Source organism: Xylona heveae (assembly GCF_001619985.1).
Source record: "Xylona heveae TC161 unplaced genomic scaffold L228scaffold_6, whole genome shotgun sequence".
NCBI lineage: Eukaryota > Fungi > Ascomycota > Xylonomycetes > Xylonales > Xylonaceae > Xylona > Xylona heveae.
The window spans coordinates 1437916-1462797 of NW_017264198.1; the positions used below are offsets into that span (position 1 = coordinate 1437916).

The window sequence follows — 24882 nt, forward strand, 5'->3', positions numbered from 1 at the left end:
CGTTTACGGTTTGATGGTTCGGCAGGGAATTTGGTGGGAAAGTTCTAACGACCAATCAATAAAGAAAATACAGAATATTGCTTTGGCTTCAATTGAAGCAGACGGGATTGGAGATCAATCGGAGCCACTTCTCACTGCTCGTCTACGGCACACGTTTCTAAAAAGCATCATCAGCACATCTTACGCGCTGAAGAGATAATTGAGATGCAGCATAGCTCTTCGTCACACGAGAGAGATCAGTGGTGGTTTCTAGGGTTCGTGCCCGCCGGCCAATGACGAGAAAGAGCGTTGTGCGTACTTGCTGTTCCTCTGCGCTGCTTTTCCATGTGCAGTTTTCCTTCACAGGACCAAGTGCTTCATGTGCCTTAGTGGAGTGGAGAACGGACCGGGCTGCAGAGAGAGGACAAAGCAGGGAAGGGTTCAACCTGTGTTTTCTACAAGTTACTTGATGATTAAGTAGAGTTGTTTCCAAGAGTACTTGAAGGCAGCATCATTGAGTACTACGGTAGCTGTCGGGATAAGATTAGCAAGGTACTCAATGGTATCGATATACCCACAACTGTCTGGGAGGTGAGGTAGTGAGGGGTATCGTGTGGTGCCACGCTAGTGTTAGCGCAAAACGCGAAACTGACGCGCCATCCCGGTCAGGCCTTTTGGCTACATTCAGCTTCCCACAACCACCGCCAACCACCAACCACCATCACAAAAAGATCAACATTGTCACGCTTTGGAATGACAGCTGTTGTATTTGTCTCTACTTCTGCTTTTGGGAGGATGCTGGAATTGTAAGAACTGAGTGTTGTTCATTCCCTGGAATTGATCTAGTCATTTGTCATTATGTTTTGTATCTGGTGATTTGATCACCAAAGCAGTGGGGCGTCGCGTTGACTGGCGGGTGATTCGACCCAGTGGAGCGATCCCTTTCCGAACCAGAAAACGCCGCTGCTCTCCCGTCCCCGCTCTGGGTGACAGTAGTGTAGTACGGTGCCTGACTGAATCTTTACCTTGTTAGTTACTGTAATTAGCTGCTGGTCCCTGTGTCGCCATTATCATCCGCCGGCCATATTCAGGCACGAGCAGACTCGGTCATTTTAAGATTTGACCATGAAGAAAAGACGGCAGACAAACGGGACGAATCATCAATTGCCGGTGCCAATGCAATTCTTTTCGTATCACACAAACACGAAGACTGTACTTTGGCGGAATACACTTTGTACCTGAGCCTACTAATGCCTCGTATCCATAGATCATAGTCGTTGACGTGTATGTGTGTGTGTGTCAAGGAAACCCGTACAGATGGACCATGGAGAAGGTATAGCTCCGTACACCTGTCAATATTGAATTGTCTTAATCCAGCTGCCTCGAATCTTGTTGGCCTCATCCATTCACTGGACAATTCAGCATGGAACGCAGAGAACAACATGGGCCCTTTGACCTGCAACGTCCACAACCACACAACTTGATCCTTGCAGACGCGTCCAGCTTCGCCTCAAACGTCTCCATCCTTCATCCCCCGCCCCTCCTCCCTTGTGCCTTTTGCTTCTTTTCCCCTCACAGACATTAACGTTTACCTTATTATTGTGGTCTAATCTGCTAATGTTTTGGTGGACGGTGCCTGTCGCTACCACAAACAATCATCAACATCCTTACCAAGCTTGTGCTGTCAGGGACAGGTTTCTCTTTCAATAATCTATCTGGACTGGTTCGCGCATCCGTGCTGGCACCCGTCAAACCGACACCATCTGTCGTCTCGGAATTTCTTCCCAGACCTCTTCCCACCCTCCCCCCTCCATCAGCACTCAGACAAGGAGGGTGACGGGAGCGTGCCGCGCCGACTCGAACGTCCAGTTAACGGTGGCGCTGAGTCTGGCGTGCACACGCCCGATACCTTTTTTTTTTCCTCTTCCGAGTCTGTCCAGCCTACCAGGTACCGTAGGTAGATGCTCGCAGTGACCGGTTCTTGGAGCTCTCTTGTCTTGTCTCATTTCTTCTCTATCTCCCTATTATTATAATTTCCCGACATATACCTTTGCTTTGCTTTCCCTCGCTTCCTCACCTTCTCTCCTCAACCGTTTTTCTTCATCCATCTTCGGTGCTTTTGACAAGCCAACGCCTTCAGAACTCTCTCTTTCGAGTGAGCTTTCTACATCCACCTTTGCAACAATCGTTCGCGTTCCATCTCCACGCGGCAGATCCACTCAGATCAATCTGTCGTGTCGCTGGACCCTGAGAGGCTCACCGCTGTTCAAGTGGGACTCCCAGGTGTTATCCACCGGGTTTAGCCTGTCGGAGGCTATCCACTTCCAGCTATAAGCGAGTCTCGTCCCATCACGCGCGAACTAAAAGTAGAGGCCGAGCGCATCCCCTCGACAAGCTTCCGCTCGCCTTCTCCCTCTCATTCTATCGCGATCGCATGCGACTCTGGCTCTTGGCCAACATCTTTCTCATCAAAAGGGGCCACGCCTGGCACCTTGCCATCGCTGCGCGTCGATAAGTCAATCGTTTGCGCGATTCTGCTTCAAGGCAAACCTCTATCCGACCCTCTGGAGCGCACAGTCTCGAAGCGCATCCCCAGCCACTGCGATTTCAAAGCACAACTTGCGCGTGGGCTTCTTCGCATTCGCAGAAAGCACTCGTGCGCATCGCGCCAAACCATCTTGAAGAAACTGCTTCATCTTAATCTCGTCGCGTTTTTTTTAAAGCTTTTTAGGTATGCGATCATCGATCCCTTCTTTGTTTGTTGACTTGACGCTCATTAAATCGCGCTCTAGAAGCAAACTGGTCACGCTTGCACCACGGATCTTTTTGCTGCATCGCTCATCTTTCGAGCCTGTTTGCGCAGTTTTATCTCCCCAGCTTCATTCTCTCAACCCGTCTCTTCTCTTATCCTCTGAAGTTCTTAGCCAGCCGCCGATCGGAGCTCACACGGGATCATCGTCAATTCGATCGCCTTCAACGAGCGCGACGCATCTGTCATTTATGGGATAAGGAAAAAGTCACCAGAGGAAAGGGTGATAGCAGAGTTTCAAATACTGTTGCGCGCGATCTTTTCCCTTGTGTTTGGACGCGCATAATTTCTTCAGTCAACCAACCTTTTCGAACGGACTTGGTTCGCGGCATCGCGACATCACCACAACACCCCTTCTAGAGTGGGGTTTGCAGCTTATCCTATCTGCAACTATCGACTTGCAACTGCTCTCTACACGAGCTCTTGGACCAAAGTTGTTTGGGTCGGCTCTTTACTCCTCTCGCTCCGTGACCTCCTTGCGTGGAGCCCTACTGCTGCAACCCCTCGATTGAGGGAAGGTACTAGCGCGTATCAAGGAGTTCGTCCGCGCGCGCGTTTGTTCTTTTGCAGGCCACGACAACCTTATAAAACCTTGTCGCCATCATGCCGCCCGTGCGCCCCAAACTATCCATTACGCTTCCTCGCAATTTCACCTTTCACTATACGGAGGGTCAACCTCCCAAGACACCTGAGAGGACATTGGAATCCGAGGAGCCTCGACAGCCATCGCCTCCACGGTATCGCATTCGCAGAAGACCCAGGGCAAATCTATCAATTTCTTCGTATGAGCCGTTTTCTTTGCCGACGAAGCCTCAGGATGTCCCTATCCCCACAATCGAAACTTCGGAGCCAGCTTTAAGTCACCCGTATTCAGGCAACGTGTCCCCCGAACCAGAACCACAGGAGGGATATCTTGCTCCAGTGCCTCCTCGTCGCCACATGTCTACCCCAAGGACGCCGCTTGCTCAAATCCAGACGGGTTTTGACGATGTCCATGCAAGCAAGGACCGCGTGTTCTGGGGCCAAAAGGCAGAGCCAAGCCCTGGAGAGAGCATCAGTCGACCCAGCTCGGCTTGTTCGGGCCTTTCTGATTCTTCAGAGTCTTCACTCACTAGCTCTGCCTCTCTTCCATCTACCGGCGGCAGCTGCACCAGCCCTGAAAGTGATATCCCCGATCCCTTTGGCTTGAGATCTGCACGCAAAGGAAAGAGTCGCATCATCCATGCTAGTGCTGCTGATGCCACTTCGGATGACGTTTTCCAAACTAGTCATGAACGTTCAAAGAAGCGCAAACACTCACATTGGACTGCCGAAATGGACAGTCATTTGTGGGCTACATATTTGCTCTATCTCCAGGACCCTACTATGACCCCATTCAAGATGCTGCCAGGCTGCACCCCACCCTTGGGCGTCTGTCATCGAGTCGCGAGAGAAGCAAAGCAGAGCTGGCGTACCTCAAAGTATGCTGCCGCGGCTGCTATTGCAACGCCCGTTTCTCCGATGGGTTTCTCGCTTGACGGTAATGGCAAGCAGGTTCTTAGAGACGTTCATGATGATAACGATGATGAAGTACATGCAATCACTCCAAGCGATTCTCCCGACACGATCAAACCTTCGCGCAGTGGAAGCAACACGCCTACTGGGGCCTCTCAAACCAACAGAAAGCCCATCTCGAAATGGCCTAGCTCCGAGTCGGCCACCAGAAAGAGACTCCGAGAGCTGTGCAAGCGGAAGCCGACGCTTTCGACTCACTATCAACGTTTGCTCCACTCTCGAAGTCCTTCGCCTTTCCACCAGTCTCGCTCGCAGTCTCGCTCCTCTCGCTTTTCGACTCCCTTTGGAGGATTTGAAGAACGGCCGGCTTTTGGCACACGTGACATGAACATGTCATTGAGCACCAGCACGTCGACAATGATGCAACCTGGCAATCCACTCCTTCAGTTTGCCCAAGAGGACAATGACCGCAGTTTCCCGGAGGCTGAAGATAATGGGTGGTTCCAACGGGCTCCAATCTCGGCCACGTTGCCAGTTAAGCAACGACAGGCACTTTCCCTTGGTCTCGGAATCGGTGGCTTGAATGGCTCAAACACATTCCCTCGGCTTGGCTCTCCATTCCACGACAAATATCATAAACGCGAGCCCCTGCGTACCTATCACGACGATTACGTGCGGCCGTCGCCTCCAAGGACCGAGTCTGCTCCACAGACGGACTCTGAAACTGCTACTACGAATAGCTACTGGAGCCAGAGCCAGGAGGCCCGCTCCCCTATGACACCTCAATTGCAAGAACCGCTTTCATATCCGAGCCTTACCCGCCGACGCGCTCGGCGTCAGCTCGAGCGGGAGCGAGAGATGAGCCCCAAGGAGAGCGACGACCACCATGACTTTGTCGATGAATTGTTTGGAGCTCCGGCCGAGATTAGCCATAGGCGCGTGCGCAGCCGAGGATTCAGTCTTGGGGATGTCGGTAGTGCTGGCCGACACTACAGCTTAGCCACGCCGCCTCCCCTGTATGACAGACTCGACGACGCGGCGTTTGGATACTCGGCCTCTTTTGATAGCACTCCGGCTTTGCATTCGCACCGCGATCGAATCCAGCGCCTCGGCTCACCGTTTGGCGGCTATCAGAAGCCCGTGCTTTCGTCTTCGACCACGCTTCCTGACTTGGCCACTTACCACGTCCCCCAAACTCCTTCAATTCAACAACGTTTGGACGACTACCGGGACGAGAGCGTTTTGCGCCGCAAAGACCGCCTGTTGTAATTGGGAATATGTCCTATCACCATCTGTCCATTCGAAGTACGGGAGTCAAAACGGTGTTTGACTTCTGGACTGTATTTGCTTTTTTTTCTTTTAAATCTACATACGACGCGACGTGTTACTCGATTTACGATACGACCTACACTCCAAAACTGCATGCACACATGGTATCACGAAGAATTATGACGAAACAAAATTTCCCTCAATGTACTCCTGCACCAATCTTTCCATCCATGACTTTTTTCAATCTCCTCAGATTTCAATGCGGTTGCGGTCATGAACATCTCATCTTCATCTTCATCTTTTCATCAGCATACTTTACTGGCGCTTGGAAACTTGAGTTTTTCCCTTGCAATCTAATCAGCCGTTTAAGACTGCGATTCTATTAGGATCTAAAGGGGCGCGTAAGGCGGATGGCGGATACCTTGACAAGACCTGCTACCTGTTTTACATCTACTGTTTCACGCAAATCTACTGGTCATCAGATCACAACCCTCAGAGGGAAATTATCATGTAACGACATTACGACGACAGAATGAATCATTTATTTTTCTCATAACTGCTGAATTGCGATTTGCAAGCATTCTCTGACTACTCGCTATGCATTTCAAGTCACTTTTAACAAAATGACGATACTAAAGTCTACTCTCATTGTCATCGACTTTCACTTGTGTCTATGCATTTCTGTCATAGTGTGCGCCTTTTCTACTTTGCAATCATAGTCTTCGGCGCTGGCATATTGCCATACTGCATATGATAGGATCTCGAACAATCTATTAGCATTTGACCACCAATTGCAATCACCCTCTCATCTCCACTGGCGTTAGATGCATACTCATGTCTTTATGGTTCGAATTGCGTATCCATGTCGCCTGGATATCGCATATCGCATATCGCATATCGCATACTGCATAGCGCATTAGCTTTTTATCCATTAGCCTTTTTCCTCCCCCTTTTCATTTATTATCCCCATTTTTCCCCCTTTTCATTTCTCATACCGCTTAACTCTTTGCTCTTTTCTTTTCTATTTACTCATTCCTCTTTTCTGACATACATACTCTCTCTCTCTCTCTCTCTCTCTCTCTCTCTCTCTCTCTGCTGGCCAGCGATATTCATCCCCTTCTGTCTCGCCCTTTCATCTTTTCTTTCCGGGTTTGCTTTCGTTTCCGGGTTCTTTACTCCACTTTGTCTCGCTCCTCATCATCCCTTCTTCTGTTCTTCTCCAAGTTCATCTCTCTCTTGCTGAGTTGACCTGTTCTTTCGACAGGTAAAGTGAACTCATTTTTTCCGCCCGTTTTCCATTTTTCCGCCCGTTTGAAGTGCAGGTCACTTCACTCGAGCAGGAATCAGGAATATGAAAAGGCTGATAGACAAGAGAAGAAAAGAGAAGAGTGATCAAGGGGCTATGAAAGATGCTCAATTTCTTTCTTTTCTTCTTCCCCCCTTTCGTTTTTTCTCTTTTCTCTTTTATTTAAACTTTTAATACGTCTTTTATATTTTTTTCTTCCCCCGTCTCCCCGGTTCTATGTCGATGCGGTCTTGCTTGATTCGCCTTACTTGCTTGACCATCTTTACTTTATTTTATTGCATTATCATTATCATCATTATCATCACCATTACCATTATCATTATCGTTGTTGTAGTGGTGGTGGTGCATCATTGCTTTCATTATCATCGTCATCATCGTTATCAGCCTTTACTCTGTGGTTACTTGCTATCAATTGGGATGATTACGGATCCTACGGTGTTACATATGTCAATGAAATGAAATGAATCAAATCAAAGTTAGATGAATTGAGTTGATTCGATTTTGGGTTAATCTGAATGAAATTGACTGTAAATGAACTTGGCCTTGATTAAACTCTAATGAACTTGAGTGAACTCAATGGAATTGAACCCAAGGAAGTAAAACTCAAACGGAATTAAAAATAAAAATCTATAAAATACAACTCAACTGATTCACTACATACCCTTTCAGATTTCTTGCCAATGACGTAAAAAAACAAGTCACGGAATTAAATCTACCAGCAAACTCAAACCAGACATATACAGAACTTAACCCAGGAAACCCCAGCTGGTCATGACAAGAGGGAGTACGCGCCTCAACGCCTGTTTAGCAAGATATCAAGTCCCTACAACACATGAAACCCTCCTGTTGACAATAAACACGAACCGACAACAACAAATTTAAACCCGAGTGATGGACATTTGGAGAGAGAAAAAAGGCACCACAACAAGACAACAAGAAAAAAGAAAAAAGACAACACGACAAATCAACGCCTCCGCTCACGACACTTCTCCTCCAACCGCCTCAGATGATTCTTCAGCCCGATCCCCCTTTCCGCATTCGCCTCCAACCAGTCCTCCATCTGGGCGCGCACTCCACGCATGCCCCTGAGGACGGGCAATTTCGCACCCTCCTCTGCCTGGACATGATGGAGGGGATTCAGGAGGAGATCGAACAAGGCGGTCCAGATCTCTGTATTCCAATAGCGCTTAAACGGCTCGCGGAGACGGTAGGTGCGGGTTGCGCCCGAGCCGAGGGAGACGCCGCGCTGCTCGGGGGCGGCAAGGGTATCGATGTATTTGCCAAAGAGCATGGAATGCACCACGCCCGCGATGCCGTGGTAGTCAATCTGGTACGTCCAGGGCCGCATGTCGCGCATCTCGGCGCAGTCCTGGGGTCCCGCTTTCCAGTCGGCGACGAACTGCACGTCGGGCGGGAAGACTTTCATGTCGATGCCGCGGCCGAAATCGATGAGCGCGAGACCTTTGGCGTTCCAGCCGCCTGTGCCGTCGCGGTTGTAGTGGGGTGTCCATTCGCCGGCGGAGCTGGAACCGGAGCTGGAACTAGAACCGGAACCAGTAGCAACGCCAGTATAAGAGGAACTGGAGGAACTAGGGCCCTGGACAGGGTCGAAGCGCACGAGGCAGTTGTCGGCTTTGAGGTCGCCGTGCAGGATGCCCCGCTCGTGCAGGCCTTCGACGGTGCGGAGGAGCTCGACGGTGAAGAACATGACGACGGCTTCGTCCATGACGCCGCCGGCGGGGGCGTCGGCTTTGGCGAGGTTGACGAGGTCGAGAAGAGTGCCTTGGTCTCTGTATTCCTCGACGAGATAGCCTTCGTCGGCAAACAAGTGCATTTCGTAGGCGTGCACAACGGATTCTGCGGCCCGAGACACGCCCAGTCGGCGCTTGGCTTGTCGCATAATGTAGAACTCCCATGCGGATGGCGGGTCTTCCATCTTGATGGCTTCGAGTTGACGTCGTTCGATTCCAAACTTGCCTTTGCCCATCACGGCGGGTCCGTTTTCGTCTTGTTGATCGTCGTCATCTTCTGGAGAACTGGCTTGGGCCAGGTATACCGGTGCAAATGCTCCTTGACCGAGCTCGCGCTTGACAGTGTATTCTCGTTCGGAGCCCTCAAATTGGAGTACAGGCCCCGTTAATTGGCTTGAGCTGGTCTTGTCGCTGTTGCCCTTGGTCGTCTTTCCCTGGGCCTTGATGAATTTTCGAATCTCGGATCCCTTTCCATTCTTCTCGTCACTCTCGCTGAACCCGTCGTAGGAGGAGAGAGGCGGCCGCAAGTGCTCGAAGACAGTCTTTCGGATATGGTCGTCAATAGGATTGCAGAGCGTGTCATTGATTATTGGTCCTTTGGGAATCTCTTCATTGGCCGGCGCCGCGCTTCGCATCAAGTTACCACGCTTTGAACCAACATTGTCTGTTGTCTTTTTTGCTGGTCTTGGAAGGTCCGGCTGTGGGATCTTTGCATCGTCCACCTCCAATTTTCCAATCTTCTCCTCGATCGGACTGCCCAAAAGATCTTCTTCGACGTCAGCGATAGATTCTTCCGCAACAGCATTCTTCGAGGGTGTCTTTGAATTGAAATAATCCTTCTCCTCCTTGACGGTGACAGGTGCAATGGATGACTCCGTCTTCTCAACTATAGGCGTCATGAATGGTAAGCGGTTCTGCGGCAGCTGGGCAACATCGCGGTACGAGCCCACTGGATGTTCATACCCCGCCGGCGGCAGAGGAACAAACTTGTTGTTCTGTCCCTCTGCTTGTCGTGGTGTAGCAAGCCCAATACTATCATTCGTGTCATCTTCTCTCACCGAATCTGGCTCACTTCTGGCTTCTTCATCGCCATTCTCATCTTGTTCAGAAGCTTCTTCTTCATTCGTCATCGGGACATGCTTGCTAGCTGTGAAATCGGACCATGCAGTAGCATCTTCACCATCGCTTTCATTGTCAGCATTGCTCTCCGCATCATTGTTGTCCTCCTCATCGTCGTGATCGTCATCTCCCGCTTCACTGCGAGTAAACGTCCTGCCGGTAAAGGTGCTTTCCCCAGCACTAGTGTAATCGTCATCGTCGTCGTCACCATCACTCGTATCGTCAGCACTATTATCCTCTTCTTCGTCAACTTTTGCTGATTTCAGCGGTTGGTTGAACATGCTGTATATCTCATCCGTGGCAGCTTTGGTATGCAATGTCATGGTTGGCTCTGCATTGACCTTTCGCTTCGGTTTAGACTTTGTAGGTGAATCAAGATTCGTTCGGACTATCATACAGTTAGCCTAGGCCCTTTGGCAAACAGATTCTGAAACCTACTTGTTTGAGTCTCGCCTTTCACCTCCAAAACCTTGGGTTTGTGGCTCTCTTGCTGGATTCTCTCATCTTGCTCTTCCTGGGCCCCAATATCCCGGAACACCTCAATATTCTCCTTCTCTACAGAAGCCGGAGGCTCGGGTTCTTCGATTGGTGCAAGGTCAGCTTCACTGACTGTTTGATTTTGCTCCGCTTCACGCATTTCTTGCTCTGCCTCATGCATTTCTTGTTCCGCCAGCTTCAGGTTTTCAGCCCTCCAGTCAACAGAAAGCCAGCCCCGATGAAGTGCCCTCAGCTCATCAAAACAGTACTCTTCCGCGGGATCGTCTCGGTTCGGATATACAGCCTCTAAATTCACAAATACCCTTTCAATCTTCCCTGTCCTTGGGTTAATCGTCTCCTGCTGACTGCTTGGTGCTGGTGGCAAAACATTCTGTGTATGTAATTGCGCTTGAGATTCCGACTAAATATAATCAACCAGTAGAGTACCAGAATTAGTCCTGTGATCGTAGATACAAAGAGTAAGAAAGCAGTTAAAGAAAAAAAAATAAGAAACTGGGAGGAAAGGGGACTGTGCTATGACTACACAGGGCCACCAACCTCGTCTCTGAATATGGGCATTTTGGGAACTCCAGGGTTCCTTCGACCTGCTTTCAGCGTCTCTCCAGCCCACGGCCGTGGCTCCATGACATTCTCCTTCTTCCGGTGCGCCAATGTCCCAATGTTCTCCCAACCCTTTGCTCCGACTTCAGATGTCACTGGGGCAGGTGCATCACCATCTGAGAAAATTGTCATTTTCTGTCGGCTAGCCTTTGGTCGCGAACTACCGCTGGATAATGCTGGCGGTTGACCCGCCTGTGGATCTACTGGCCCAGGAGCTGTAGAAGCAAAAGGGTCTATCTTCGCTGCCAATGCTGGCCGAACAGTCGGTAAGGCTGGTGATGACGGCTCGTTGTCGTTTTGGGGCCGAGACTCGAACCGGCGCTGAAATTCTCCAAACTTGCGCAAAAGTCTCTCGGCTGGCCTAGCCTCACGTTCAATGCCGAGCGTAAAGACTTCCTCTGCCTGCGTCCACCGCCCAGCACGTTCTAGCCAAGCAGCAAATTCTTCATAAAATAGTGCAAGGCTTTCTCCAATGCCGTGGCGAGCCAAAAACGCAAACGTTTCCCGCGGCGAATCTGAAAATAGGCGAATGTAATGCAGCCAGAGCTTCAGGTAGCGCGGATCATTCTTGTAGTGCGGAGATGCAAGAAAAGCCTTTGTAGCACGCTCCAGCAGCGGCAATAGCTGAGACTGTGGTGTTGCTTGTGCGGACGGATATGCGTCCAAGGTCCATTTGACATAGCGATCGTAGATATCTAGCGGGTCGTCCGACTCTGCTATCAACAGAAGTTCTTGTTCGAATTCTTCTCGTATCGAATCATTGATACTTCGGGTATCTGAGGGATTTGTGTTCGACTGCTTTCCTTGCGGCGGTGGTGAAAATATTGAGGCCAAAGCTCGAGCGGAACGGCCTCCTGGTAGCGACTGAATGTTCTCCTTCTGCGTCTCAATAACGTCGAAATTGATGAGATCCTCTGCACCCGCCATTTTGACGGCCTTGATCTCGAGCGCTCTGCCGTCTCACTACGTCGAGATTTGGTGGTCGAAGTGATGGTGTTTGCTAGATGTACAAGGTGCGACATAAGTTGATCGACAGTTATGCGACCCCCCTCGGGGTTTGTTGGTAAACAATGCTTAGTCATCAGAACACACAGACAACGCGATAACGATAACAACCAAGTTGGCCAGCAACACACACCCAAGTTGGGCCGAGATTTCACCATAAATTCTCACATTCAGCTGAGAAGAGGCAGGTGTGCTAGGGTGACAATCCGGGATCTGTGTTTAATTTTCGGAGCTGTCATTGGGGCTCAGCTCGCTATCACTGCTTTCGGCTTGTTGTTTGGCCGTTTTTCGTCGTGCGACTGGCTTCGATTTGCCGGCCTTGCTACTCTTCACTGCTTTAAGCTTGTCCTTCTCAAGCTTCTTGTCCACCTGTGCTTGGATTCTTGCTCTCTCGTCCGATCCTGATTTCCATAACCGCTCTTCCATATCCCGGAATTCATTTCCATCCATGTCCATATCTATTAAGCTCTCTAACGTTTTGATTTCTCGTGCCCAAATGCCCTTGTCTTCGATTTCCTTGCCAGAACTATCTTTTGCACTAATGGGCGTTTCCAGCACCATCGGCATATTATGGAACAACGGCGAATTCATAATGTAGTGAAAGCTTCGCAAGCCAAGAAAACCAGTGCCAATATTAGCATGCAGGTCGCGATGCGAACCAAATGGAGCCTTGCTATCATTCAGATGCACTGCACGTAGATACTTCAGGCCAATAATATCGGCAAATGATGACATGGTACCTTCAAAGGCGGTCTTATCACGAACCTCGTAGCCGGCAGCCTGTGCCTCGATTAGCGGTGATCCCCGAAAGCTTGAGTTATGATTATGGGAATTGGATATAGAATTGACATTTCGCTACTCACAAATATGTGGCATGTATCTAAGCACACACCCACACGACTTTTGTCATCTATCAAGGCGATGATGTCCCTCAAGTCCTCAAAAGTTGAGCCAATAACGTTGCCCCCACCAGCCATGGTCTCGAGCAAAGTGACAACGCCAGAAGAGTTCTGATGGACCCGATTGAGCTGACCTGCTATACGAGCTATGGCTTCCGGTCTTGGTGAAGGGCCGGTATTACCAGGGCTAGACATGTTAATGGTAATAATTCGCTATAAATAAAAAAGACGACTTGGCACTCGCAGGACCCTCGACTTACTGAAAGTTGTAGAGTTTGATGCCCAGAGCCTCGCAGCGTTTCACATCATCTAGAAATGATTCATAAGCCTGTTTCGCTTTTGCGGTATCTGCTTGCGCAAGGTTGACAAGGTATGAGCCGTGAGGAACGATGTGCCTGGTAAAGTTAGTAAAAGGATTGGATAGATTAAGTTAGAAGATCCTAGGTTACCTTTCTGCGTCGAATTTGTGGTCTTTGCAGAACGATTTGAATTGAGAGACATGTTCCTCCTGCAGGGGCGGGCTCTCCCATTTCCGCTGTGACTTTAGAAACAGGGCAAAGGCATTTCCACTATTCTTAGAGTCAGCATGAGAAAGGCGATTAAGCAAGACTGATCATAGTTACCCAATGTGCACGCAATTTGTGATCGAATTGTGAACCCCTAGAGGAAAGATTATTTAGCAGACTGACATTATACTTTCGAAAGTCAAGATTGATTCCGCCAACCTTTGGCTGCGCTGACATGGGCTCCAATAAACAACTTTAGACCAACAGCTCGCCCCGCTAGGGGCATTGCTTCTGCTTCCTTTTCTTCCTTTGTCTTTCTTTTCCGTTTCGGAGGTTTTGGTTTATCGTTTTCCTTGTGTTCGTTTTCGACGACTTCTTCCTGCTGTGTATTCCGTACCCGCTGTGTATTGGATTCCCTTCCGTCTTCCAATTCCTTTTTAATTCTCTTCGTGCCTTTTACGGATTTTGTTGTGAGAGTATCAGCAGTTGTTTGAAAATCCTCGTCTTCCTCTTCCTTCTTGGCCACATGTGCTGCCTTATCGGTTTCCGTTCGTCGCCTTCCCCTGGGCAGGGCTACTTGTTGTTCCTCAAACACGTCGGTTTCCGCTTTATCTCTGGATTTTGTCGCCCTAGTTCTACTTAACCTCGCAAGATCTTGGCCTTGTTCACCTAAAGGTTCGGTGGAATTGGTGGTCGCAGAATTGACAGATTTCTTCACCCGTTTGACCGGAGACAGTTTCTTAGAATCCAGTCTACGTTTGTTTGAGGCAGTATTCAGAGATTGAGTAACTTCTTGTTGCTCAGGAGCATGAGTTTCCCTCACATTCCGGACAGCGGGCGCGGTCGTATCACTGTCGTCGGCCGCAAATTCGGAATCGTCTGGCGCGGAGGACAGGCTTGAAGAAGACGGTGCCAACGCCTGAGTGCGCCTCTGCGCGTTTCTTCTTCCTGGCATCAGTGAGTTCAAGCCCGCAACGTAAACATGTCTAGGAATACTGTTCGTTGGCCGCCTGTGTGGTCAACAATCCAACTCATTTAAATCGCGTTGTAAGAGTCGGTACGTGCCCCCTAGAGCCGAGAAAGTCGGGTACACATTTGTTTATCGATACAGAGTAGAGGAAGCACATCAATGACATCACATATTAGTTTAAGCGTCATGACATTTATAAGGCGAAATCACTTCAGGCTGCAGAGTTCAAGAAAATTAAAATGTGATAATCTACATTTCTTATAACGTGTTTAGGTGTAATTTCATTATATATAGATCCAAAAAATTTAGATAGCCCCAGTAAATGACGCTCTTAGTAAAGAAACAATCTTGACATCCTCGATGATGCTTTTGGACGCGAGACTAACCTCCTGTGGTTCTGTCAAGATTGAACGCAGCGCTGATCAACGCAATATGGCTAAAAGCCTGCGGAGTGTTTCCAAGCTGCTCTCCAGACTTTGCAATTTCCTCCGAATACATGCTGAGATGGTTTGAGAAAGAAAGCATACTCTCGAAAAGCGACTCCGCTTTGACAAGGTATTGCCGATCATAAGCACCCGCCTATAGATATTTAGCCTGAATGAACCCTTCTAATGCGATGGATACTTACCCTAGTCAAAGCTTCAACGAGCCAAAAAGTGCACATGCTAAAGGCGCCTTCAGCGCCGCCAACGCCTAGTGAAGAAATGTTTCAGTGAAAGCCATCAACATTATGCCCGATCAGTTTCAGCTTACCGTCATTGCTCAATAGATGATTGTATCTATAGACTAAACCTGCACTAGTTAGACCACCCTTCTCCGGAGGTTTGAGTATCTGGTCTATAGTTCCAAGGAAACGGGGGTCGTTTGGAGCCATGAAGAAGACAAGCGGTGCAATCAAGACAGCGGAGTCGAGCACCTCATTGCTCTCGTAGCTTTGGATGAGACAATTCATGTCTTTATTGAAGCCATGCTTCATGATATCCTCGTAGATCTCATCCCGGATGGCGAGCCATTCGAATCTGTGAGGGCATGGAAATGACCGCTTGTCAGCCAGTCGCAAAGCTCGGTCAAAAGCCACCCAAAGCATTATTTTAGAGTAGACAAAGTTTTCAAGCTGACCGCGAACCTCCCAGATTGAATTATCGGGTTCACGCCAGATGCCTGCAATGTAGTCCGTAATTTCCCGCACGGCGACCCATTGGTCCCATGAAACAGGTTTACCGTACTTGTTATAAAGGTAGATACTGTCCATCATCTCCCCATAGATGTCTAATTGTTTGTGGAAGGCAGCCCCGTTGCCAATGCGGACAGGCTTGCTTCCTCTGTAACCATCCAAATGGCACAATTCGATCTCCTCTAACTGGGTGTCGCCACGGATAGAAAACATGATGGGCAGACCACCATCCGGGGCGCGTGAATAGCGTAAGCGGTCACTCAAGAAGGTCATATAAGCCTCTGCTTCTTCTGTGAAGCCCATACGAAGGAGAGCATATATAGTAAAGGATGAATCCCGGACCCAGCAATAGCGATAATCCCAATTTCTGGTTCCACCAAAGTCTTCGGGCAGGGAAAAGGTCGGTGCAGCAATAATGGCCCCAGTGGGCTCATAAGTCAGGAGCTTGAGCACCATCAGACTCCGATTGACTATTTCTCGGCAACGTCCTTTATATTTACTCTTGGCAATCCAATGGTGCCAATAGCTCTGAGTATCCTGCTGTACTCGATCAAGCTGCTTCTGACTGAGTGATTCCAGCGCGACCTCGGGTTCATCTTCGCGGAACACGAAGGAGACGGTTTGTCCCTCATGCAGCAGAACTTTGGCCACTACACCCTTGCCGAGGAAGCCTTCCCGCTTTTCCAATTTGAATTTGACCACCGGTCTCAGGGAATCGTCGTGTTCTCCTCCATCAATTGTACAGTCAAGGCGCATGCGGCCAAGGCGACTCTTCAAGAGGACAGTAGGTCCCCTCTGAGGATCACCTTTTTCACCGTCGACCAATTCCGTAATATGTTCATCTTGCGCATAATTGAACGCAGGAAAGAGCTCGACATTGACATTCAGCTCGCCTCGGATACACTCGACTCTCCTGACAAGCCATCTTTTCAACTCACTTTTCAGGCTGAGGGATTCGAACAAAGATTTCCCAGTTAAGGGAGTGGGCCTCGAGGCAGATCTCGGTCTCGGAAAGTAATCTGTCAAATTGACGCAACCTGCTTCGTGTATCCATCTAGTTTGCAAAACGTTGCTATTCGGGAGGTATTCCTGTTTAGTCGTAGGGTTAAGGCCTGGCTCCGGCGAGATCATAAAGTGTCCTCCCTTATCCTTATCAATGAGGCGACAGAAGATTGAAGGTGAATCAAATTCTGGCCTGAACACATTGTGAGCTTCTGCATGCATTCGATTGCGAGAGTTGATCATTACCAGCACATATGATCAATGCTGCCGTCAACAGCAACAAGGGCACAGGTACGTAGATTTCCAATGAGGCCATAGTTTTCAATCTGCACGTTCCATAAGCAATTACTCCAGATAATGTTAGTTGATGTCAACATCTTCTCGACATACAGGCATGTAACCCATTGGGCCTCGAAGGCCAGTGGCATCATATTTATTTGGAGTATGGTCTTCCATCGTGGTGCTTCTAAGGAATTCTTTAACGGGATGCAAGTATGGATTGAGGCCAAGTAGAGACTGATTCTGCTCATTCAATGGAAGCAAAGCACAAGGGAATGAAAGCCTTTCACTCGGGGCGATAAGAAGGGAATAGCTAGGTATTTATGAGCTTCGCTGCTAAGGGGATTACTGCCGAGAGCTTAATATCCCCTCAAATTGACCAGAGAGGGAGCATAGGGAGCTGCTGGGCCAGGGCTGAGGGGCCCCGCCCCAATTCTAGTGTAGCAGGGCGCCCTCTATGCTGGTCCAAGGACACTACTTCATTTGTGACGAAGGGCAGCCTAGAGACCATTGTAGCTAGGGAGTAGCTTGCGGCAGCATCGTCTTTGAGCTCAAGCGCACGCGGTCAGGATGATTAATTATCATGAATTGGCCGTGCGGAATTACCTAGGACCTACCTTAAGGACGTTCATGGGGGTACGTAGGTGGGATGTTGTGCGACGTCATTGCTAGAGTCCCTTCCCCGCTTGATGGTCACTTGATTCTGGGGTAAAGGTACTTGGGGGAAAGTACAGTAGATCACCATGCCATTGGCGAATGATATCCCGAGACCCATGTCCAAGCCTACCTGACAGAAGCAAATGGTCGAGAGCCACTTAGACTCGTAAACCCTCTGTCCTCCACTGGCATAGTCTTGCTGGACTGCATGGGTAAATATTGGTCCTGTCATTATCACATTTACACTGTGCCGGTTTCCTCGGTCCTAAGGCTGATTAACAATGTGATGGGCTGAACCAGTTCTTCCTTCATAACAAAAAAAAAAAAAAACACAAATTATTTTCAATGCAGTAATGTTGGTTTTGTACGCTCTGCCATGCAATCTTCAATTGATGATCTGTATGAGAAAAGGACCACGGAAATTAAGTGTCGTAGTAGCCGTAGTGTATCATCCTGTCATATAAGCCAGACACTATATTTTTCAAAGACAATGAACAAAGTGATGAGAGTAATACTGTTCTTAATCAAACAAGTCTATTTATCCTCTACATTTGATTGGACGTGCATAATTGGCCATAGAAAAAATAAAATAATAGAATGATAAAATAAGAATTTGAATCGTGTTATACTGCAACAAATACTCATATAAGCAGCGGTAATAGTCAAGTGTTCTTGATTAACTGTGGTACAGTACATCCGTACCAGAATCGAAAATCATTACACAATTATTATTCGAATTACCACCATGCATCAAGTTACATAAAATTTGCTGTACTCCGTATATTAGGTGGGTGATTTGCAGGCTTGTGCCCTCTGAGGATTTCCCCGGTTCTGTAGGTTCTCACCGCCCACGCTTGACTTTAAAAGGTTTAGTTCGCTTCGCCTTGAAGCATCATTATTTTGCCTCTGCCGCTACAAATCTGCCACAGAAGAAGAGCTCAGTTTGCGACCGTGCAGCGATTTATTTGCTCGATTTGCCGGAGGCAGTTGGCAGTCTCCAGATTAGGGACGGGGGACTTAATACTTTGCGCTTCACCATGCCGTCCTCGTCGAGCGGCTCGCATGCCGCCATGATCGAAAAGGCCAAGACGGCCCTATATCTCCGTTGTTCAGAAAATCCGGACCATTTATATAACCAGGTTGAGCTTTCAGCTCTGGGAGTCGTGCCGACAAAGGATGCAAATGATCTTATGCAATGCATTCAAATCCTCACCAATGAGGGGCGTTTCAAGCTTCTCCAAACGGATACTTCCATCGTATGGAAGGTGGTTCGAGAAGAGGATGCCGCAAAGTAAGGGAGGCTAAATCACCACACTGGTAGCCACAGTGACGCTAATGTATTTTTTCGTTGATAGGTACAAGAATCTCTCTGCGGATGAAGCCCTGGTCTATAATCATATTGAATCAGCAGGGCGCGAGGGTATCTGGACCCGAACGCTGAAGGCGCGCACAAATCTTCACCAGACCGTTCAATTACGATGCCTCAAGAGCCTTGAAGGCCGAAATATGATCAAATCTATGGTTAATGTCAAATACCCCACACGCAAGTACTTCATTCTATCAACTCTGCAACCGGCGGACGACACTACTGGAGGCCCTTGGTTCACCGATGGTGAATTGGACGTTGAATTCATCGAACAAATGTCGGCACAAATAGAGAAATATATCTTTTCCAAAAGTTTCGTCCGTGTCCGCCCTACGGCTAGCAAAAAGGACAAGATGAGCAAGACCCAAGCGGAAGAAATGAGGAACAAGGATTTACAAGAAAAGAAAGCGCCTTTAAATGTTCGGGACACTTTACTCCCAATGCCACCAGGACACATGGATTACCCCACCGCGTCAGAAATCAGCAAATGGGTGAGGGGATCTGGGCTCACGCCAGTGCCGTTGGAAGAGTCTCAAATCCGGCAATTGCTCGACATACTATACTATGACGGACGCATTGAAAAAGTCATGGGCGGTATTGGATTCAAGGCTGTGAGGCGTCCGATTGGGGACGACGAAGAGGGCGTTGGGAATGGGCTCACAGAAGCACCTTGCGGGAGATGCCCGGTCTTCAATCTTTGCGAGGAAGGTGGACCCGTAAGCGCAAGCAACTGTGAATATTTCAAGACATGGTTAGACGTATAGGATCTGCATTGACCCGCCATCATATACTCTGTTTGGGCGTTCGCGGTTATTGTCATTGCTAGGCTGTTGCATCTCACGCATAAGCGCAGGAGTTTCGGGAAGGGTCTACTTTATTCTCCATCTTATTTTACCTTAGTCAAATTATAGGGTATTCCCAGATTCGGCAGGGGACCAAGGTAACTCCGTAGTTGCTCAATCAAAATCCGGAAAGGGTGTGGCTGTGTGCTGTGTCTGGGAAGGGGGCATCGTGCACGGTTGATATCGGCTCGGTTTTAGAGTATTACTTACGGGCCCCTGATCATCCCGGAAATTGGATCTGTGCCGATCAGACTACTCTCAGCTTGTGCATACTCTGCCAAATGGCTCAATCATGAGAGGCAGAGAGGCTTCACGTGGTATGAAAGGCGTGCAGAGAAAATAAAAGTTTGACAATCGGCTGAGCATGGCTTCTCGTCTTTACCTGCAACCTTGGCCAAAAGAATGACTTCCCATTTTGGAACCGAACATGTCTCGTGGCTTGTGGCTCTCCCGTGGCGCACAGTAAACGTGCCCACGGTGTCCCAATTAGGCAAAAGAAATAAATACACGGCTTTGGCAGTAATTTAAAGTGCATGATGTTCCAGCTCCCTGTGGCCGGCATTGGGGCGGATCATGCATGGAGCAGCAGCCGCATGGATAGATTACCAATGTCAACAGAATCCTAGGCCAGGGGTATCGGGCAGTGGCCGATGGACCTTGACGGAGAGACGGCCGGGGGCAGATATCGCTTATTTGTTAGGCTGACTTTAAGTTAATAATAAGTTAATGGATGCTTCGATGAAACGCAGAGAGTTGGAGGGGCAAAATTGACTACTACTCTCGCCATGGTTCTGCAGCTAAAACTTTTCTTGTGTCTCGACCCAACAAGGGATCAGAAGTATCAATATCTTGCCATCTCTCGCATACGAGCATACGCGGGCGTTGCATTGAGGCTTAATTGGCCTTACAAAAACTTGGACTACAAAGTACAAAAACTTGGACTACAAAGGGTCAAAATTGAAAGACAATGACGTGCCTGAACATGAAGTGAAGCTTGGTGAAATTTAAATTTGATGAGATCAGACCGCACAATTGGTGCAGAATTGGCCTTATACTGAGATTAAATATTCTCCTTGTGTGGTGTCAAATGGAGATTTTCTTTGGTACCGAGCGTGCAGTGCAAGACTACGGAGGTGCTGAGAAACCTGACAATTGTAACTAGATGCTTAATATAGCAACGGGCGGTTTTTGGTCTCAAGCGAAGTTCAACACCATTCATGATTTTCCGCTAGAGGTCAGGATTTAATATTGCAATTACCTGATTCTCTACTAGTCTCACGATATTGGCACGGAGCGGAGCTCGACTCAACGTCGGTAGGGAAAGCCGTCGCGGAGGCAACCCGCCTAGATCGAAAGGGCGTTCGGGGGATTCCCGAACTCAGTGGTGGGTGCTGTTCTACTCTATTGAGGTTGGTTCAGGAGAGTTGGCGGGGGGGGGGGGCTCGACCGAGTGGTGCAGATCACGATACGTTGCATTTATTCAGGTTGGCGGTCTGGAAGCCAAACATGGATCGAATCAACGGGAAGAATTGAAGAATGATGAGAATTCGGTAAGAACGACGTTATTGCACCTGCACGAAAATTTCGTTCGAGACTGAGCCCCCGGGAGGAACCTGGGATCCAAAAAAGTGCAAAGTACGGAGGTACACTCTGTACTCTGTTCTAGAGTAGAGAGGGGCATCAGGGTCCTTGATTGCCGATGACGAAGAGAGAAATCAAAAAAAATTCCATCGGCCCAGATGTCAAAGGATTGCTGTACCTGGTTCAGGGTACGGCTCCGGCCAAAGGCTACGTGCAAGCCATCAAACGTGGTCCGGCATTATTATTGTTGATATTGTTACAGTCGATCCCCTATTTCAGGGGTATCACCAGAAGTAGAGTGACAAGGGTTGAGAGAGACAGGGAGAGAGGTTCCTGGTAGGGTACTTTACAGAATCGGGAAACTCGTGGATGTGGCCAAATGGGCCCCTCATGGGCTTCTTCTGGCAGAACTGATTGATTGCCCCCTCCATGAGCCCCATCCATCGTGCGTTTTTCTCCACTCAGAGTCGACATCGTGGCCCACCAAGCTCCTTTGGGCCTTAGCTGATTCCCCTTCTTGCACGTTCCCCCTTCGGATTACAAGCTGTGGTTCCCCCTTTAGTTAGCCGACGGCCCAAAACCATTCTATTTCGTCCCCCGGTCGCCTACTATATTCGCAACCCCCCGGTCAAAACGCACAACCCGATCTGCCCTGCTACTACTACTCTTGCTACTCTACACCGCGGCGAGTACCTCCGTGCTATTACTGTACCACTCCAAAACTTCCTACTACTAAGTTACCCAAGTAGCTGCTAAGCCAACCATTACCATTGACCCCCCTTCCAGACCATCTGTTGCCCCCAATCTGAACCTTTTAAAGGACCACTTCCTCCTCCGTTGAGCAACTCGGTTTTCCCATACTTTTCATCTCCAAGCGTATTCATTCTCTTTCCATCTTCTCTTTGGTTGAGACGACAGATCTTGTCTTAACCTTGTTTTCTTTTTCGATAGTAAGTTAACTGCCTCCATTGCTCCGTTTTTCAATTGCCTGCCAAGAGTGTCCCCGCGCACCATTGAACTTCTTGGGGTGAAAAGGGCGTGAGTCTTGATGCCCGGTTTCCTTGGAAGGTGTCTGGCATCAATCGGACTCTGAAGCTTGTTTCCCGACAGCTGTTCTTAAGATCCTGTCCGATCCCCCACAAACAACATTCTCAGGCGTTTACCAAACGGAGTTTTGCAAAACCATCTGGACATTGACACTGACTGTTTTCTCTCGCAGCAGATACTTTATTTTACAATTTAATATTTGAAATAATGGCCGACGTCACTTCCAAGCTCAAGGAGGCTCTCCCTCAGCACCTGAAGCCCTCCAACGGTGCTGATGGCGCTTTCCCCAAGAAGCACCACGGGAAGTCCCAGTCTCACATGGTATGTACCTGCGAAAATTCCCTCATTCAATCAATTTCCACGAGCCACACTCCTGCAGGAGACGTGTCTCAGAGACATGCACTGTTGGATTTCAACGAGATGGATACGGTCTTTGCGGACCGCTTAGAAAAGGACCTTGCCGGACATGGCGGGCGCTCCGCTTCTGACGCAGATCTGGACTTGTTGTTTTGTCAACACTGCCGAGCCTCGCAATCCCATCACGCTTCCTCTCTCAACCATCAAGAAAGCTAATCATGGAGCGTAAACAGGCCTTTGAGAACACCTCGACCAGCGTTGCTGCCAGCCAGATGCGCAATGCTCTGAACGCGCTCACCGACACCGTCAAGGACCCCGAGGAGAAGAAGCGTTTTGAGACTGAGATGGACAACTTCTTTGCTCTCTTCCGCCGCTACCTCAACGACAAGGCCAAGGGCAACCAGGTTTCTTGGGACCGCATCGCTCCCCCTAACCCCCAGCAGGTCCAGGACTACAACACTCTTCCCGAGGGCAATGCTGTTGAGTTCCTCAACAAGCTTGCCGTCTTGAAGCTCAACGGTGGTCTTGGTACCTCGATGGGTTGCGTCGGCCCCAAGTCCGTCATTGAGGTCCGTGACGGCATGTCGTTCCTTGACCTCTCTGTCCGCCAGATTGAGTACCTCAACCGCACCTACAATGTCAACGTTCCCTTCATCTTGATGAACTCGTTCAACACCGACTCCGACACCAAGAACATCATCAAGAAGTACGAGGGTCACAATGTTGACATCATGACCTTCAACCAGTCGCGGTACCCCCGTGTCTTGAAGGACTCCCTCCTCCCCGCTCCCAAGAGCTACGACTCCCAGATCTCTGACTGGTACCCCCCTGGCCACGGTGACGTCTTTGAGTCTCTGTACAACTCTGGCATTCTCGACCAGCTCATTGAGCGTGGTGTTGAGATTATTTTCCTCTCCAACGCTGACAACCTCGGCGCTGTCGTCGACCTCCGCATTCTGCAGCACATGGTTGAGTCCAAGGCTGAGTACATTATGGAGTTGACCGACAAGACCAAGGCCGACGTCAAGGGTGGTACCATTATCGACTACGAGGACTCTGTCCGTCTTCTTGAGATTGCCCAGGTGGCCAAGGAGCACGTCAACGAGTTCAAGTCGATTAAGAAGTTCAAGTACTTCAACACCAACAACATCTGGCTCAACGCCAAGGCTATCAAGCGTGTTGTTGAGAACAATGAGCTCGAGATGGAGATTATCCCCAACAACAAGTCCATCCCCGCCGACAAGAAGGGCGAGTCGGATCTCTCCATTGTCCAGCTCGAGACTGCTGTCGGTGCCGCTATCCGCCACTTTGGCAACGCCCACGGTGTCAACGTGCCCCGTCGCCGCTTCTTGCCCGTCAAGACCTGCTCCGACCTTATGCTCGTCAAGTCTGACCTCTACACTCTTCAGCACGGTCAGCTCGTCATTGACCCCAACCGTTTCGGTCCTGCTCCCTTGATCAAGCTCGGCAACGACTTCAAGAAGGTCAGCGACTTCCAGAAGCACATCCCCAGCATCCCCAAGATTGTCGAGCTCGACCACTTGACCATTACCGGTGCCGTCAACCTCGGTAGCAATGTCACCATGAAGGGTACCGTCATCATTGTTGCTACTGAGGGCAGCACGATCGATGTTCCCCCGGGATCCGTCCTTGAGAACGTTGTCGTCCAGGGTAGCTTGAGACTCTTGGAGCACTAAATGCGTCGTCTTTTTTTGTTTCTGTCTCTCTCATAAAGGTTGTCAATGTAGCCAAGTGGCTGTGACGTGTCACATACCAATTATCTGGTTCTCACGAGCAGCTGTTGGTTTACTTGCAACCGCTGGCGCGGGGTTTGAAAGGGCTACGGTAACGGACAGGGCTTAGGGACATACCTGTCTTTGGCCATTTACGGCTTTTGACTCTTCTGGCGAGTTTTATTTTTAATCAGACCGGTTGTTCATACAAACGTAATAGCACTTTGTTTTTACACAATACCAAAATACATTGATAATACCACTACTTTAAGTCTTTGTTTTCCTGTGGCCTCATGCTCATATTTTAAAATGTCTTGTCGATTTCTGACATGGAAGTCGCTGTTCTACATTATGCCCCTGCTGTCATGTTATACAGTGATGAGCCGTCCTGGACTTTGACCATTTTGCTCGTGCCATGTCAGTATCTTTGGGTATGGTCGAGCATTTCAAATAAAGTGCTTTGTATTCGTAGCTCTTCACCGTAATATTTGTGAATTGTAAACAACTAACAACCGCTTTCAAATGTCTGGCTTGGTCGACCGAGCGTAGCCTCGCACGACAGGCTGTCAAATTGTTAACCGTGGAAAAGACCATAATTTAGGGCTGATATCAAATTGGAGGTGATGCGGGGGCTGACAC

General features: G+C 49.1%; 6 protein-coding genes across 6 annotated transcripts; 3 read left to right on the forward strand and 3 right to left on the reverse strand.

Annotated features, from left to right (window-relative positions):
• Positions 1–3391: 3391 nt before the first annotated feature.
• Positions 3392–5551, forward strand: L228DRAFT_239400 (hypothetical protein; the record flags this gene model as incomplete). The annotated part of the gene is made up of 1 exon (XM_018331141.1): positions 3392–5551. One exon carries the CDS (start codon positions 3392–3394, stop codon positions 5549–5551), a length of 2160 nt encoding a protein of 719 aa, XP_018187989.1.
• Positions 5552–7821: 2270 nt separating this feature from the next.
• Positions 7822–11752, reverse strand: L228DRAFT_239401 (hypothetical protein; the record flags this gene model as incomplete). Its single annotated transcript, XM_018331142.1, has 3 exons — positions 7822–10115; positions 10166–10625; positions 10763–11752. 3 exons carry the CDS (start codon positions 11750–11752, stop codon positions 7822–7824), a joined length of 3744 nt encoding a protein of 1247 aa, XP_018187990.1.
• Positions 11753–12049: 297 nt separating this feature from the next.
• Positions 12050–13294, reverse strand: L228DRAFT_211082 (DNA-lyase; the record flags this gene model as incomplete). The annotated part of the gene is made up of 4 exons (XM_018329882.1): positions 12050–12610; positions 12694–12916; positions 12990–13124; positions 13179–13294. Coding segments are annotated over 4 exons (1035 nt in total), but the record flags the coding sequence as incomplete, so codon positions are not given.
• Positions 13295–14517: 1223 nt separating this feature from the next.
• Positions 14518–17222, reverse strand: L228DRAFT_248122 (glycoside hydrolase family 15 protein). Its single transcript, XM_018332788.1, has 5 exons — positions 16772–17222; positions 16628–16707; positions 14959–16574; positions 14834–14898; positions 14518–14784 (listed from the first exon to the last, which is right to left on the reverse strand). The coding sequence occupies exons 1-5, from the start codon at positions 16835–16837 to the stop codon at positions 14587–14589; spliced, it is 2025 nt and encodes a 674-aa protein (XP_018187992.1). The 5' UTR covers positions 16838–17222; the 3' UTR covers positions 14518–14586.
• Positions 17223–18354: 1132 nt separating this feature from the next.
• L228DRAFT_268902 (DNA-directed RNA polymerase III subunit Rpc34) lies at positions 18355–19447 on the forward strand (the record flags this gene model as incomplete). The annotated part of the gene is made up of 2 exons (XM_018335207.1): positions 18355–18608; positions 18673–19447. The coding sequence occupies 2 exons, from the start codon at positions 18355–18357 to the stop codon at positions 19445–19447; spliced, it is 1029 nt and encodes a 342-aa protein (XP_018187993.1).
• A 2488-nt stretch (positions 19448–21935) lies between these two features.
• On the forward strand, positions 21936–24352 carry L228DRAFT_248124 (UTP--glucose-1-phosphate uridylyltransferase). Its single transcript, XM_018332789.1, has 3 exons — positions 21936–22056; positions 22329–22474; positions 22744–24352. Exons 2-3 carry the CDS (start codon positions 22361–22363, stop codon positions 24205–24207), a joined length of 1578 nt encoding a protein of 525 aa, XP_018187994.1. The 5' UTR covers positions 21936–22056; positions 22329–22360; the 3' UTR covers positions 24208–24352.
• The last annotated feature ends 530 nt before the right edge of the window (positions 24353–24882 follow it).